The 13,548-nt window shown below is 39.7% G+C and overlaps 1 protein-coding gene across 2 annotated transcripts in view; it reads right to left on the bottom strand.

The window, feature by feature from the left end:
• ca8 (carbonic anhydrase VIII) overlaps positions 1-6,839 on the bottom strand; it is an 88,749-nt gene extending 81,910 nt beyond the window's left edge. For both annotated transcript variants that reach the window (XM_078540442.1, XM_078540443.1), the window contains exons 1-3: positions 6,789-6,839; positions 5,796-6,007; positions 5,066-5,257 (exon numbers count right to left, since the gene is read on the bottom strand). In XM_078540442.1, coding sequence (XP_078396568.1) covers positions 5,066-5,257; positions 5,796-5,871 — 268 coding nt within the window. In that variant the 5' untranslated portion in view covers positions 5,872-6,007; positions 6,789-6,839. The remainder of the gene's footprint in view (positions 1-5,065; positions 5,258-5,795; positions 6,008-6,788) is intronic.
• Between the last annotated feature and the right edge of the window lie 6,709 nt (positions 6,840-13,548).

Here is a 13,548-nt window from a genome sequence, read left to right as displayed (position 1 = left end):
AAAAAGTATAAACGGTCTGCTATCTTAATGCTGTTTTTGAGACCTTGCTATGCACAAGCTGACTGCCACGTTTGCCTCCAAAGCAACAGTGATCACTCTACAGAAGTAATTAATTGAGTGTAACGTACTTTGGAACATCCTGACAGGGCATAAAAGAATAAAAGTAGTTAACCAGATTCTGTTCTGTGATATTAGCAGGGAGATTTTGGATTCAATAAGGAAATGTTCCATTCTCATTGATAAAAGTTTGTTAACAATGCTAGTGGCTTCTGCATAGGGACCATCTGCTTGTATAGGGAATTGGTGTTAGGGCTATTGCTTTTCATTACCTTCATCTGAATGGAGGAGTCAAGAAAGTTGATGTAGACGATTTAAAGATTTGATCGAGTGTTTAGGTCTTGGATGAGAAAAAGAGATATATATTTGGATGTAGATGCAATGGAAGAAATTGGTCCAGGTATCACATGTGTTATTTAATATATAGAGTTATCCTCATCGTTCGGGCAATACCAAACCTGTGCACTCAAGGCTAATGAGCAAAGAAAGAGTTGGGTGCTGTAGCAAGTGAATTGCTGAAGGTTCATAACTGGTGTCATGTAACAAATCCAAATTATATATATATAGATGTCTTGCCATGACAATTAAATTACAAAATAACAACACTATACTATCTTTGATACGGGGCTTTGATTAGATTACAGGATTCAGATGCAGTTCCCTCATATGGTAGGTAATCCTTGTGGCCAGAGAAAGGTTCAGTGGACAGTTACAAGATTAATATCTCGTTAAAAGACCTTTAATTATCACAACAGATTTACAGAGCTGGGGATCTTTAAAAGAAAAACATCAAAGGGAGAAGTTGTTTTCCCTGGCTGGGAATCTGGAACATGGAGACATGGTCTTAGATTGATCATTTACCACAGATGGTGAGAAACTTCTTCACTCTAATGGTCATGAATATTTGAAATTCTCTATCCTAGGGGATTGTGGATGCTCCATCATTGCATATATTTTAAAGGCTGAGGGAGAGATTTTTGGTCTCTCAGGGATCAAGGATTATCGAGGACTGGATGGGTAAGTGGTGCTGAGGCAGAAGATCACTCATGAATGTATTGAATGGTGGAGCAGGATCGAGGGGCCATATGGTCTCCTCTTGCTCCTATTATGTTCTTAAGAAATTTGAATTGAGGTTTTTTTATATAATGAGAATGAGAATAGATTTCAACTATGTGGATTAGAAATTTGATTTAGATAGATTAGAGAGAACCATGAAGCACAAGTATAAGCCATACGCATAGAATCAAGTTAATTGTCAGAACATACTTCTTTTAACAGAGAGTTGCCAGTTTGTGCAGGAAACGCAGATTTGATGCAAACGTTCAAAAGGTTGGACAAGTTCATCCGTATAGCTGACAGGACTGCGTATACAAGGTAGGTAAGCAGGCTTTGGGAATCACCATGCTTTCCTGGAATTTGTTTGATTGGAAAATGGCTTTCTGACCCCTTAATTAGCCCTCATTTTTGTGATACTTTGCTGTTCCCAGGAGTTTAGCTGGTTAGTTGAGGGGGCTGTGAAGGAATGAGATCAAAGTTATGTGGTGCAGTATATTAAAGAAAAATGCACAATGTCAATGAGACCAGCTGGTATTTTCTTGTCCTTCCTTTTCATATGTTTACATGTTTGCAATGTGCTTTATAATGCAAGTTCTTTCTTTTTTGACTTGCTTATGCTGCTCAAAGAACAGCCACCAGTTGCTATGACAAGTGGATTTGTTTGCTTTTTCCTAATTTTGGTGGCTTCGTTTTACAAACAGCTGATGATTAGTTCAATTCTTCTTTTAACATTTTGGTTGAAATCAAAGATTTACTCCGTGGGTCAGTAACTTTATTCAGTGAGCTGGAGAATTAAATAGCAAGGTGGCCCCGGATCCATCCCTGACTTGTGCTGAATCAACTGATATCAGACAGGACAACATGCCTCTTGGTTAGTTTGTCCTCGTGTGTCACATGGGCATGCAATATCAAGTCTCAGGGGCCACATAAAATTTAAATATATAATCCTATTTAGTTTGCATATATCTCAGGTTGTTGATACTAGCAGATCCTGGCATTGTGGTTCAGATTATCCATTAGTGAAGACAGGAGGGACAACCCTTTCAAAAATTGCATGTGCTTTAAGTTCATACAGGACAAACCAAAAGCAAGAAATACAAGCACAATCATCTTAATCTGTCTAGGTTTTGAAGGTGTCACGGTTAAGGCTCCGTGGAGATATATTGGACATCCAAACAGGAGTTAGGGGTTTCCACTCATTTGGTGATCCTCGCCAGAAGCGAATGTTAGGTATAATTGAGTGTTGTTGTGAAGAAAGGTTGGAAGAGGGAAAAAATAATTGGCATAGAAACCATGCAGGTTGGGTGATGGGGAGGTTTGCAGTGGAATCCTATCCCAATAGGAATCCACCCCTTTATGGCATCAAATACAGATATCACTTTTCAGAGGAAGGGACAAATCAAAGTCATCTTGCACATTACTAGATAAACCCACCAGTGCCACAGATCAGACCAACAGACAGTACTTCTCCTTGATGCAGGGAAGCTCAGCATAAAACAGGCATAAGTAGGGTCCACAATGTCATTTCCCAACAGTTGTGAATCAGAGATCAACCACCATTAAGAAAATGGCAACTACACCAATGAAGACCTCAGAACAGACAATTTCTGCTCAAGCCAGCCCAGACCAACCCATCCACTCTCCCTCCCATCCACCATCCCCTCCTATAGAGCTGTAAGAATTTCAGATTCTCTGTGAGGCGAGTACACAGGAAGCACCGTAAATACTGTGGGCACCAGACCCTTTAATGCTAATGATGCTGCCTCAGGAATTTAGATTAAGTCAGTTCAAGGCCGACTGGAAGGTGGCAATCCCAACTTGTTACAATTCCTGTGTTGCATCAGCTTATGGAGAATTTCCAGGCCTACTGCACTTTTACATTTCTTTTATTCTGTCATTATATAATTTTTTTTTTTTATTCATTCATGGGGTGTGGGCATCACTGGCTAGGCCAGCATTATTGCCTATCCCTAATTTACTTCAAGAAGGTGGTGGTGAGCTGTCTTCTTGAACCGCTGCCGTCCCTGTGGTGTAGGTACATCCACAGTGCTATTAGGAAGAGAGTTCCAGGATTTTGACCCAGTGAAGTGAAGGAATGGCGATATATTTCCAAGTCAGGATGGTGTGTGAAGGGGAACTTCCCATATATCTGCTGCCCTTGTCCTTCTAGATGGTAACCGTCATGGGTTTGGAAGGTGCTGCCCAAGGACCCTTGGCGAGCGTTTGCAGTGTGTCTTGTAGACAGTACACACTGCTGCCACTGTTCATCAGTGGTGGAGGGAGTTAATGTTTGTGGATGTGGTGCCAATCAAGTGGGCTGCTTTGTCCTGGACAGTGCCAAGCTTCTTGAGTGTTGTTGGAGTTGCACCCATCCAGGCAAGTGGACAGTATTCCATCACACTCCTGACTTGTGCCTTGTAGATGGTGGACAGACTTTGGTGAGTCAGGGGGTGAGTGACTTGCTGCAGGATTCCTAGCCTCTGACCTGCTCTTGTAACCATAGTATTTATACAGTTAGTCCAGTTCAATTTCTGGTCAATAGTAACCCTAGGATATTGATTTTTTTTTATTCCTGCATGGGATGTAGGCTTTGCTGGCTGGGCAATCCCTAATTGCCCTTGAGAAGGTGGTGGTGAGCTGCCTTCTTGAACCACAGCAGTGGGGGATTCAATGATGGTAATGCCATTGAATGTCATGGGGCAATGGTTAGACTGCTATCACTAGTGAAGTGGTGTTGTGCACCTTCCACCTACATCATTTGTGAACTCTTCCATCCAACAGCTAATGTTTGTGAACTCTTCCATCCAACAGCTAACAATGAATACAACGAACAGAAATAGCAACTAGTACTGAGAAACTCAACAAGCTTATGCAATAAACATAAGGGGTAATTGCAAATAGCGGGAGGCACAAAGTATGAATTGAAGAATCAGATGTAGAGGCCAGTGTACCCAATTCACAGGCTTCTGATTTTCCAGTTAAGAATTTGATTACAACAGAAATGGAGAGGACTGTCCTCTGATCTCTGCTCCAAGTGAGTGAGGCTAAAATAAATTCTATGGCCAGGACCTACGCCCCCCCAAGAAGGTGCGGTGAGCCATTTAAATCTCCAATCAGTTTGGCGGGTCCGTACTATCCTGCCAGGCAGGAAGGGCCACAAAATCCTGGCCTGTGTGTATATATTGTGTTAAAGATGCAAAGCAGTAAGTGAACAGGGTTCAATTAACGCTGAAAATCTTTGATTCATTTTTTTGTCTTGGACCTTAGCAACAGCCAGAGATCATCCTATCTATTTTCAGTTTCCATTCAGAGGAGCTTACTATTTATAGGGCTTGTTTGTTTTTTTTGTATTATGTAGTTCCATATACTTTAATTAATACTGAAAAGCCAAAAAATGCTCTATAACAGGTATAAATCTTTTTTTAAAAACCCATACCATTTCATGGTCAAGTTGCTTATGAAAACTGATATTCGCTTGACAATGAAATAAATGAATAAATTATATTGCGGAGTCAATGCCATCTTATAATAGGACAGCTTTAGAAAAAGAGTCAAACCTCTGTCCATTCAGATCAATATTAGTGTTAAATCTAGATTTAGACTCAAATCCACATTTATCGCCCTCTCCAGAAGACATACCAATAATCTATTGTTTCATCTGAGTGAAATTCCTATCATACAAAATTGGAGGAAAAAAAAGTCCTGCAAACATGCTTCTGTGCTCTATTTGTGGCAAAAAATAGTAAATATGTTCATGATGACACAAAAGGAAGTTTATGTTGAAGTGTCATAAAGAATATTAATCTATTGAAGCTTCTGCTGAACATCAGCACTACAAACAGTGATTTGTTGAATCTACACAGGAATAAACAATGCATTAGAGTGAGATGCATTTGTGTAAAAACAAACATTGCATAATCCATTGCACAACTTGCACATTTGTTTTACATACCCGATTTGGACTTCAGCAGTATCTGAATGGTATGGCCATCATTCATTACTTCAGAATCCCGACAAACCACATAATTTGGTGATAAACGCACTTCCAATAACGAAGGGTCATACTTCGCCTCCCTGGAGTTCAAATTTATAGGAGACTGATACTCTCCATTAGCTTCAGGAAACAATAGTCCCCATTCCACTCCTAAAATAGAGCAATTAAATTGTTTATGTCCATGTTCAGCTCAGCACTTTACATGATACCGTAATTCTTACTTTTAAGGATTTCAAACAAGCAAAATTAAAATTAGATTCAAAAGTCAAATGATGTAACTTTTGCAGGTTACATTTAGAACAGGTGACATTTAGAAGAGCTTGACTGCTTGCAAGTTGTCATATTATAAAAGATATACAAATAATTATTTCTTACATGAGATGATCATCTCAGATAGTTTTGGACTTCGGTGACTAAAGAAATCTGAATAAGCCAAACTTTTCAAATGGAGTTTACCATGGACCCGTGAAGGGACCAGCTGCTAAATGCGAGCTGATTTTAAAGACACACACATCTGTTCGCAATAAATCCCTCGCCAAAGAAACAAACCTCAGGATTTTAAAAAATCTTATAACTTTATGGAAAGTTTATTTTTTGTACGGTTTCTTTTTTTTAAATGAATAATAATTAGACCAAAATATCATGTTTCATTTACACTTTTTTTTAAAAAAGTTGTTCAAAAGCTCACCTTCTTCGTATCCCCATTCCAATCCTTCCTTATACCCATAAGAGTGGGTTTCCTCAATGAAAGTGCTGTCAGCCATTTAGAACACTGCCGGGAATGAAGCGGGCTCGAGCTGCCGGCTGATCGCGTGTGCTTCCGTCACTGATTGACAGGCACGCGCAGGAAACAATCCAAGCTGCACTTTGCAGAATGGCTCCAAGGTTCCGAGTTGTGCCCTAGCCAAAACATTATGGTTATATAAACAGACGGCCAATCTAGATTTTAAAACAAAATTACACAAATAGCCAACTCACCGGAAACAGCAAGCTGACTAGCTGCAAAACAAACAGTGCCATACATTATCTGTCACCTTGGAGAAGCAGAAATGTCACGCTTCCAATTTCTGTTCTAACAATAATCTGTAGCTAAATGCACTGATACAAGTCTAGAAATATTTTAAGTATTGTGCAATTTAACTGAAAATGCGTTTTTATACTTTAAAACTGCAATCCCCCTGATGCCAGTAAGACAACAACAGGCACAGATATTATTTTCTTCACTTTTCTCAGGTTTCAGTCAAAGTGGGTGGATTCGTGCAACCACTCAAATTTGTCAGGTACATTAACTCTTCCAACAGGTTAAGGGGTTCAACTCGAGAGTCGCTGGGGGAATGGAGTCACTGAACAGATTCCAGGCCGTTAGTATGAAACGCAATAAGATGCACTGAATTCTTGTCGCTGATCAGGTTGACCCATTTAGTTGGCAGATTCAGATTGCAATAGTAAATTTGCCCAGCATGCAACTGAATGTCGATAATCTTTTTTACAAAGATGCAACCAGGATTTACTACCTCTCTTCCAAATATAAATCCCATACCCAGACCAATTTTTGGCAAACCAATGTGTTTATTGAGAAAAATATTATTTAATAATTACCCTTCACAGACAGAGAAAGAAAGTGTACAATTTTACAAATATACAATTGTACGGCACATGGAGCCATTCACCTCTGTCTTACCTTCAGGAGACTTCCTCCACGCTGCAAAGCGTTAGATAAATAGTTCAGGCCTGCGGCAGGAAGTCTAGCAGTCACATTATCAAACAGAAGTCTATACCTCCCAGTGTTTTTAACAGATTACCAAAATACGTGTAACGTACCTACTGGATCTTTCCATAAATTGTAAATTAACACTCAATAAAACAGCAAATATATCACAGTTGTTAATCCTTCATCTGCTGTCATACTATGGTTCCTGTATTGAATTTACACAGCATCATAAACTCTAAAACTTACAGCGCTGAGCATGCAAGCAAATGACTTTCTGATTTAACTACGCTATACATAATCCACGTCAGTGGGTGGTTCCACTCAAGAATTACCGCATCCAACAACCAAAGCCAAAAGAGCTCGCAGAATCCAAGCGTGCCAGAATAACATGAAATTCGTTAGAATTACTCTTACTTACCAAGTCAATCAAACTTTTAAATGTGAATTATTTAAGTTGAGCACCTGTCATTAATGGTCTGCAAACACTTAGCCCTTCTGGTCTCGACTCAAACAAACTCTAAGAGCAAACTCATTGACATCCACACCTAAGAGGAAGCTGAAATTTCCCACTGAGTGTGGAATTTGGCTGTGCTGCTTAAGGTGTTATTCATTAAATGACTCCCCAGGTAACGTGTATGTAAACATTTGAACATCAACTATGTTTTAGCAGTACCTCCTCTCAGACATAGACACACACATATCTTAATTTGATCCACCATAAGTGTTGCTTCCGCCAAAAAGTATTTTGTTCATATATTATATAATCTCCTGTGGCATTGCTCATAGCCAAAGAATTGACTACTTATGACAAACCTCTTACCACTAGCTTATAATAATTGACTAAATTACATTTTACTTTTATTAAATGGTACTTTGGCAGTTAAATTCCATAATTAAGTCCATTATGCTGTGAAAAATGAAAATAGGTGGCCTTTATCTTATTGTATTCTTTCAGCTATGTATTTTTTATCCCTTGTCATTTAAAAGTTGAGAATGCATAACTAGTTGGCATGTAAAGTACCTCAATTGGAGTTAGCAATACTGGGGAGGGGAATGGGGCAGAGTGACACTTGGCAGCAATCTGCTGGATGAAGCTGGGTTTCAGTGCCACTGGGGAATGGTCCAGGTTTTAGCAAAATTGCTTGGGAAAAACTGAAGTTTGACAGCATTGCAACGAAGCTGCTGGTGTTTTTGGCAGCATTGGTGAGTCCTTTAATCTCGTGTCACTGTAATGGAGGAACCTAGGACTTGTCAGAATTTTGGAAGGTAAACCTGAGGTTTGGGACAGCTAGCATTTGAATAGAAGGTTTGACTCACCAGTAGATTCCAGTGGCAAGGTTATTCATGGGTTGGAACCCTGACGGCATGGTCAAATGAGGGCCCCCACCCCGCACTGTATGGGGAACAGTCATCCAGCAGTGATGTTCCCTAAATTGGTCAATTAAGAATGGCTGGTGGGTTCTCAAATTTGGAGGGCCAATGGAAGGCCCTCCAGCACGAAGGGAGCTTCAATCTGCCATTTCAGATAGGAGAGAGAGGACACCTCTATCTTGAGGTGTCCTCTCACAACTTTTATAGCCTTTAAATTAAAAATGGTCATACTACCATCATGAAGAGTAAACCCCTCCTGGCAGCCTGTGGCTGCAGCTGTATCCAAGTATTTGGGTGTGGGCCTCAAAGACTGCCCTTCCCCAGTCTACTGCCAGGAGACAACCTCCAGGCAACTGGCCTGTTTACCATGTCTTGAGGAGCTGGAAGGCTCCTCCTGCTCACCTTCAGACTTGCCCCAATATGGGCAAAAATTCTGCACCGATGTCTGTTAACAGTGAACAGAAAGACAGAGAACAGGCCAGGAAGCAATGGGCGTTTGACAGCATATGTTTGAGTCCTTTTAAGGGATCTGTATTAATATTGAATTTGGTGTTTTGTAATAGATTTCTGCATGTGTATCTCTCTTTCCACAGACACCAGCTGAAAGAAAAATGAACATTCTACCTATCAACAAAACACAAATGCTAATTAGAGCTTTTTATCTACATGACCCTGCCACAGTCATGACCCATTCACCTTGGTCAGACATGATTGTGGTCAAGTGGGGATGTCCGCTGATGATTGCACAATGTTCAGCACCAATTGTGACTCCTCAGATTCTGAAGCAGTCCATGTCCAAATGCAGCAAGACCTGAACAACATCCAGGCTTCGGCTGACAAATGACAAGAAACATTCACGCCACCCAAGTGCAGGCAATGACCATCTCCAACAAGTGAAAATCTAACTATCACCCCTTGACATTCAATGGTATTACTATCGCTGAATCCCTCACTATCAACACCCTGGGGGTTACCATTGACCAGAAACTTAACTGGACTAGCCATATAAATACTGTGGCCACAAGAGCAGGACAGAGGCTAGGAATCCTGTGGTGAATAACTCACCTCCTGACTCCCCAAAGCATGTCCACAATCTACAAGGCACAAGTCAAGATTGTGATGGAATACTCTTACCTTGCCTGGATGAGTGCGGCTCCAACAACGCTCAAGAAACTTGACACCATTCAGGACAAAGCAGCTTGCTTGATTGGCAACCCATCCACAGACATTCATTCCCTCCATCTACAAGATGTACCATCTACAAGACGCACTGTAGGAACTCATCAAGGCTCCTTCGACAGCACCTTCCAAACCCACGACCACCACCATCTAGAAGGACAACTGTAGCAGACACATGGAAACACCAGCACCTAGAAGTTCCTCTCCAAGCCTGACTTGGAAATATATCACCGGCCCTTCACTGTCACTGGGTCAAAATGTTGGAACTCTCTCTCTAACAGCACTGTAGGTGTACCTACACCACATGGACTGCAGCGGTTCAAGAGGGCAGCTCACCATCACCTTCTGAAGAATGATTAGAGATGGGCAATAAATGCTGGCCCAGCCAGTGAAGCCCACGTCCCTTGAATGAAAAATAAATAAATATTTAGTTAAGTATGGCAGGCGGGAGTGAAGGTAGTGGGGTGGGCACCCGTCCTATTTTACGTGCCCCTCCCTACCGAAAACATGCCTGGCAGGGAATGTGAAATGCAGCCTAGGACTTGAACACAAGATCTAACCTGACACTCCAGTACAGTACTGAGAGAGTGTTGTGCTGTCTTTCAGATGAGGCATTAAACCAAGTTTCTGTCTGCCCTTTCAGGTGGACATAAAAGGTCTCATGGCACTATTTCAAAGACAAACAGTGTTATCTTCAGTGTCCTGCCTAATGTTTATCCCTCAATCACAAAATCAGATTATTTGGTCATTATTACATTGCTGTTTGTGGGAACTTCCTGTGTGCAAAGTGGATGTTGTGTTTCCTACATGACAGCAGTGACTACACTTCAAAAAATATTTCATTGCTTGTGAGGTACTTTGGGACACCTGGTGGACATGGAAGGTGTATTATTAATGCAAGTCTTTCTTTCACAATGCATAGGGCAAACTCATTGACAGCAGTAATGGAGTAGAACATTAAAACATGATAATTCCTGTGCCTTTGGAAAATGGGTGAACTTAAACCAGAGGAATGTGCATTCCCTCTCTCTGTGATGTGCAACCAAGCTTATAGTGAACTGCTATTAAGATGCATTGTAAATCAACACTGTAAAGTTAAGCAATATATGAGCATACTTCTCTTTACAATCTTTCAGAGACTAGCAAATGTCTTCACCTGGTTTCAGGAATTTGTCACAAGTGAGACATCATTGATTCTTTCAGCTACTCTTGCACTATTCTTCAGAAGAGATGCCTCTCCACTCCAAAAGGGACCACCTTTCTCCCCAATATCTACTGTTGTAGCAGAACTTTCAAAGCTGCACCTTGGAAGGGTTCCATTACTTATCATTGTCTTTCTGTAACTTGCTTTCTACCATTCTACCCTTCAATAGCAGCACTGTTTTCAGAAGACTAGCAAGCCTTTAAGAGTTTTTGACATCAGAAAATGAAACTAATTGATTTATGCATTGTGCATCAGGAGCAGACTTTACATTATGGCATGAGAACAGCTCAAATAACAACTATTCCACTGCCAGTGTTGGAACTTAGTTATCAGCCCTCAAGTCTTCTGTGCCTCCCACAGCAAAGGCCAATTTTGTTAGACATGACATTGTTACAATTGTTTCTAGTTTCATGTTTTTGTAATATTGCCAATTGCAAAGAACAAATTTATCACTTGGCAGATATGATGGGATCTGTTCTGATGCAAATGGCTTTCAAGGCACAGAAAAAAGGGGCCATATCCTTTTGACACTAAATTAGGAGAAAATTGTAATGTTCCAAAGTAATAGAAAGTTGGCAACAATATATTTCATATATTTATAGCCTGGAGAGCAGAAATCAAGTATATTAACTTTTATTTTGAAATACTTCATTATTAGAGTGTTGTAATAATAAGTTGTGTATGGTTGGTAGTTATGAAAATATTTTTGAATATATTCTGTTTGTGAATTTCTACAAGTTCTTTTTGGCACTCTTTGAACGTAGTTGACCTCTTTCTGATTGCTTGATATATATATTTATTTAAGAAAATAAGGCTATTCTGCCTCAAAATGAATGAGGGCGATTCTGACCCTACTTGCCAGGTAGATCTGCAGCAGGTGAGCTGTTCAAACTGCCCAAAAAACTTACATGCTTGCATAGATCTGGAAGATTATAATTTTCACCTAATCTCCTAAACAGGCAGCAAGAATACCCACCCAAAGCTGGCAGGGTCTTTTTTAACATACAATGTCAGACCCAAATCTCACCTTAGATACTACAATTTTAACTTTAGGGCCTGAACAAGATGCAGCAGTGAGTTAAAATACATCAGATCACATTTATTGAGCAGTGGATGAGATTCTAACTCACACCTATTGCTCACCTCGCAAAAACTACCTCAAAGTTAAACTTGGAGCCAATGATTTCCAGTTTGCCAGTGCAAACAAACATTGCTACATTGATAGTTGACGTGAAGAATTCTGCAATCCAAAGTGCCCACAGATGAAGGTTATATGAGGGTAGGAGGTTTGCAATAAAATGAGTGAGGAATCACTGGAAAATATTATCAATGACATACTAAAATTTTTATGTAAATCACATGCTCCGTTGGAAATTGCAATATTAACATGGCAGTTTCTGTGCAACAATGCCTACACTTAACTTTATATTTCCCTGTGATACCACTAAGTGGTTTCCATGTTAATGTAATGATTTGTCAAGGGTCCCTGGAATACTCTCACTTGTTGTCATATTATCTGTTCGCTGTAAATAACTCAAGATGCCATCTGATTTTTCTTTCCTCAGTGACTGAGATTGATTATGCAAAATAAGATTTCAAACAAAATTTTTTAAATTCTGGAAGTCATAGTCACACTAGCCAAATTAAATTCACGGTTTGAATTATTTTTTGTGATTTTTAGTAGCTTGCATACAATTACATTGAGTCAACAACGCACAATGAGGCCATGTGATCCAACTAGTCCATAGTGGTTTTTATGCTCCGCAGGAATCTCCTTTCATCCCTCTTCATCTAACCCCATCAGCCTGGCATTCTATTCCTTTCTCTCTCATGTGTTTCTCCAGCTTTCCCTTAAACACATCCATCTATTCACCTCAACTATTCCTTGAGGCAGCATGTTCTGTATTGTTACCACTCTTTGGGTAAAGAAGTTTTTCCAGTATTCCTAATTGAATTTATTAGTGACCAGAAAGGAAAGAGCAGAGGACTGGGGACAGCTACTAATATACCAATATTTAAAAGAGAATGTAGAACAAGTCCAAGGATCTATAGACCAGTTAACTTAACAGTTAACTTAACATTGGTTGTAAGAAAAAGCATGTAACCCTAAAATATGCAATAGAAAAAACGTGGAAATGGAAAATATAACAAAGAACAGTCGACATGGATTTTATAAGAAAAAGTCATATTTGACCAATCTTAATGAGCTACTTGAAGAATTCACAAAGAGTAGACTAGGCTATTGTAGTAAATGAAATATTTTGGTTTTTCATATAAGATACTGTATGGTCAACTCATGAATATGCTCACAACATGTGGAGTTAAGAGACAAGCAGTAGAATGGATAGCAACCTGATTACAAAACAGAAAAGAGAGTAGATATCATAGGTAGTTATTCAGATTGGCAAATGGTGGATGATGCAAGAATCAGTGCTGGGGCCACTATTAGTCACAATTTACATAAGCGGTTTAGACTTGCGAATCTGAAGTACAATTGCAATATTCGCGGACAACACCAAATTGGCAGCTGCAGTTATTATTGAGAAAGGCTGCGACAAAATGCAAAATTATATTGATAATCTGGTTGAATAGACATGCAGTTGGAAAATCAGTTTCAATTTAGACAAGTGTGAGGTGTTACAGAGTTACAGGTAATTATGGCCACTAATTTTGGTTTTCACCACAAGTCAAAACTTCTTCTCCATATCCAACATATTAAACCTCTTCATAACTTTAAAGATTACACTCTCGACTTCTTCTTTGGAGAGAAAAGAGCCCTAGCCTCTTCAGCCTTTCCTGCCTTTCCTGATAGGTATATTTTCTCAATTGTAACATCATTCTCGTGAATCTTTTTTGCAATCACTCCAATGTTTTTAAAATAAGGAGACCAGAACTGTTCACAGTCCTCCAAGTGTAATCTAAATGAGGTTTGATAAAAGTTCTCTGCTTTTCAATTCAATCCCTCTAGAAATGAAC

The sequence above is a fragment of the Cetorhinus maximus genome, chromosome 4 (genome assembly GCF_964194155.1).
Source record: "Cetorhinus maximus chromosome 4, sCetMax3.hap1.1, whole genome shotgun sequence".
Taxonomy (NCBI): domain Eukaryota; kingdom Metazoa; phylum Chordata; class Chondrichthyes; order Lamniformes; family Cetorhinidae; genus Cetorhinus; species Cetorhinus maximus.
Note: the sequence above shows the minus strand (reverse complement) of the source record. Positions and strands in the feature narration are given on the sequence as shown.